Source organism: Opisthorchis viverrini (assembly GCF_000715545.1).
Source record: "Opisthorchis viverrini unplaced genomic scaffold opera_v5_9, whole genome shotgun sequence".
In the NCBI taxonomy this organism is placed as follows: domain Eukaryota; kingdom Metazoa; phylum Platyhelminthes; class Trematoda; order Opisthorchiida; family Opisthorchiidae; genus Opisthorchis; species Opisthorchis viverrini.
In genome coordinates, this window is record NW_008751665.1 from 1,553,839 (window position 1) to 1,557,057 (window position 3,219).

The following is a 3,219-nucleotide window of genomic DNA, read 5'->3' on the forward strand; positions in this document are numbered from 1 at the left end:
ACATCTTAGAATGGATTATATTAGAGCGTGGTGTTCCGGGACTGAGTGAAACAAGGGTGTAACTTCCTCTCGGAGATGAAGTGTCGCATAGATGTGGTGCCCACAGACAACTAGTCTCGGAGACATAGTGTCTTAAGGTGGCATTTACAGTGGATTTGTATTCCTGTGAAGAAAGTGTCCGCGGTACATCGACCCAAGAATAATAGCCAAACTGGCGGTCAGTTCTATCTGTCCCCATTTTGGGTCGTAAACTGGCGGTTCTATCTGTCCCCATTTTGGGTCGTGCAGCTGTAACACCCCTTCGGTACCTAGCTGTCATGCTGCCTGAAGAAAGCACGCACGACGGGATACTGCCAGGTTTCCTAAGCCTAGACAGGGGAAGTCAAGTAGCAGAGGTCGGACCTTCCGGTCAGTAAATTCGCGCTCTAACCACTGAGCCATCTCGCCCCCACCCCTCAATGACAAAGTCCTTTCCAATGAAGACTACTTCAGTATACTGAAGTGGTCCCCCAAGGGTGGAAAAATCGTAGTCTATAGATGACAGGCACTGCGGCGAAGCAATCACTGCACTCATGAAACTGGGTGGCGAGATCACAAAACAACATGCTTTTGTAGTAGGCGTGGGTAACTAATTTACTCCTTATTAGAAGCTCCTTTACGATGCCATCGCATCTCGACGGTTCGCGACCAATCTCAGTGGCCGGACGGGTGCATCTTGCACTACAACAGCGGTGAGACAAATGCACTCCCATGAAACAACACGGATATACAACACCATCCACATCACCATCGGACCCCACTCGCCTAATACAAGGGCTGACCGCACAAAGAGAACAGACAAAAAGATAGAGGAACTTGGCCACTGTCCTCTGTCGTTTTTGGACACCGGGGCACCCCCCCCCTCGCAAGTAACTTGCGTACATCAGTAAAGCACTAATTTTCAATATTAGTGTTGTTCTCAATCAGGGAAAATGAGGAAACGTTACGTTATCACTTACCTCACAAGATGACAGCGAAATCAAGCGCGTATCTTGGAAGTGACCAGCTGCCGTAATTCGTTCATTCCGAAGCACACGAAACCATTGAGATGACGGTGGGAAAGGATGACCCTTAAACGCGAACTCACAGTCCCGATCGGCTATGTAGGAGATGCTGTCAGAGGTCAGTAAATCTGCATCCCCGTCGAATGCAAACGTGGGAACAGGCGTGGCCAGAGTCACATCATACGTTGGCCAAAAACTAGACAATACCGGAGGACTTTCCAGAAATGAATAAGTCAGTGGAATGGGTGCACAGTCAGCGACAAAAGGGAGGTGCCAGTAATCAGAAAGCACAGTCCAAAGTTGAGGAACCCACCAGTTCATCACGCTGTTTACGCCCAGCTCAGCTTGTTCGTCAGCGAGACCAAGACCGCAATCCGCTGAACTATCGCCTACTGGTGAGAAAATAGGCAACGGACTTGCTCCCAGCTGCACAAGTCGACGATAAAGCTTTTTTGCCACAATATTGAACTTCGGGTACGATGAATCACCCAGACCCAAAACAGCAAACCTTAGATTAGTTGAAAGTGCCCGACCGATTGGAAGATTTCGACTCATCAGGCGCCGCCAAAATTGGCACATGTTGTCCGGTGGCACTCCATATCCCGTTGTGGAGCACACAAAAACTATCGGATCACATTCTTTGGCCAATCGGTTCATTGGTGCATACGAATCCAAAGGACAGAGAGAAACCAGTAAATTCATACTCTGGTTCTTAGGTAATGAAGACACTGGGTTAGATTTTGTAGAAAATAAATAATAGGCTTGGGATACAAGGCGTTCTGCAACGGACCGACTTAAACCAGTTTGACTTCCATAAAGAACAACCAGACGTGGTGGTAGAGTCGAATGAGCGCCAGGCAAACCAATATTTTCAGGCCTTGCAAATCCATCACAAAACTCTACAGTCATCTGATCCTAGAAAGAAGTGCTGAAATGAACAAACACCGAAAACCATGGAGTTGAGACAAGTGAAGCTCCGCATAAAATGTAACTGCATGCGATACTTGATCTCATGAGGTATCACGTGAATGTGCTATGAAACTAAGATAGGTAATTCTCCAAATGAATTCAGTATGGTGCGGCTTCCGTGCAGCCGGGAGAAAACATTGCGAAAAGCAATCACAGGGTCGTCATTGACATCATCATCAACAGCGGAAAAAAGAACAACGGTGCTTCAGTGTCAAGCATCCCGGGGTATTCAGATAAGGTCTCACAATTAAGCCAAAAACAGAGGGGAGGAACCCTAGTGCATACGTACAAGCTGGGATTCTCTTGATCCTCTTATTAACACTGAACTAATTTGTATTACGGCGAAATCCTTCCGTATTCAGGGCATCCTGATGCAGTTAAATGCGAAACAAGTGGAGTTGTAGTACTCAGTGCTTCCTGAAAAAGCTGAGAAAAATAAAAATCTCACTTCATTCACTGTATGAGAAGCTGCTATTTTTATCATCGCTGATCAAGTAAGCACGTGCACATATTCGAATGCGTGAGACCAGGCGACACAATGACAGGATGAGAGAGGCCGAGAAAACTCTTGACCTGAGAGTGTAGTCATGTCCATTTTCACAAAATCACAACACTGTCTAACGGCAGCCCAGGGGGCAGTTGAATCGGCAACGACAACTACAAGTATGCACGCAGTAAAGGCACGGTGATGTTGTTCGTGTGTGCTCCGCCCTGAAAAGTATGCAAACTCATCGATTGTGAAGAGTTGCTTGTTTGTTCCATTTTGGAACAGAAGAAGTACCGCGACTGGTCCGTACATAACGATACTGGTTTCATTCTAGAGTAAATCGGATCGAGGCGCAGCTGCATTCGATCATCTGTCAGTCTGAATAGGAGAGAATGGGAAACAGTCACAAATGCAAACGAAAAGAAAGTTCTATTTCGCAGTGAAGAAAAGAAAGTTCTTCAGCAAGACTAGGACCCAGAGACCTTCGACTCGCCTGACAAGAAAGAGAGGTCACTGGTTTGACTTCTGTCGAAGGACTCTGCTTTTTTCGAGAAATACACTCATTTGCAAATCAATTTGGTTTTCACGAGAGACTCAACTGGATCTCTCGTTTATGATGTTCTACAGCTGAATGTGCTGCACACAGGCCGCCTAATGATTCAGTTGGCACGATATTCGAGATACCCGACCTAAAGCTGCCACCTTGACGTGGTGGTCGGG

At 46.7% G+C, this 3,219-nt stretch overlaps 1 protein-coding gene across 1 annotated transcript; it reads right to left on the minus strand.

Moving 5' to 3' along the window:
- Positions 1-962: 962 nt before the first annotated feature.
- Positions 963-1,952, minus strand: T265_00877 (hypothetical protein; the record flags this gene model as incomplete). Its single annotated transcript, XM_009164772.1, has 1 exon — positions 963-1,952. The coding sequence occupies one exon, from the start codon at positions 1,950-1,952 to the stop codon at positions 963-965; it is 990 nt and encodes a 329-aa protein (XP_009163036.1).
- Positions 1,953-3,219: the final 1,267 nt, after the last annotated feature.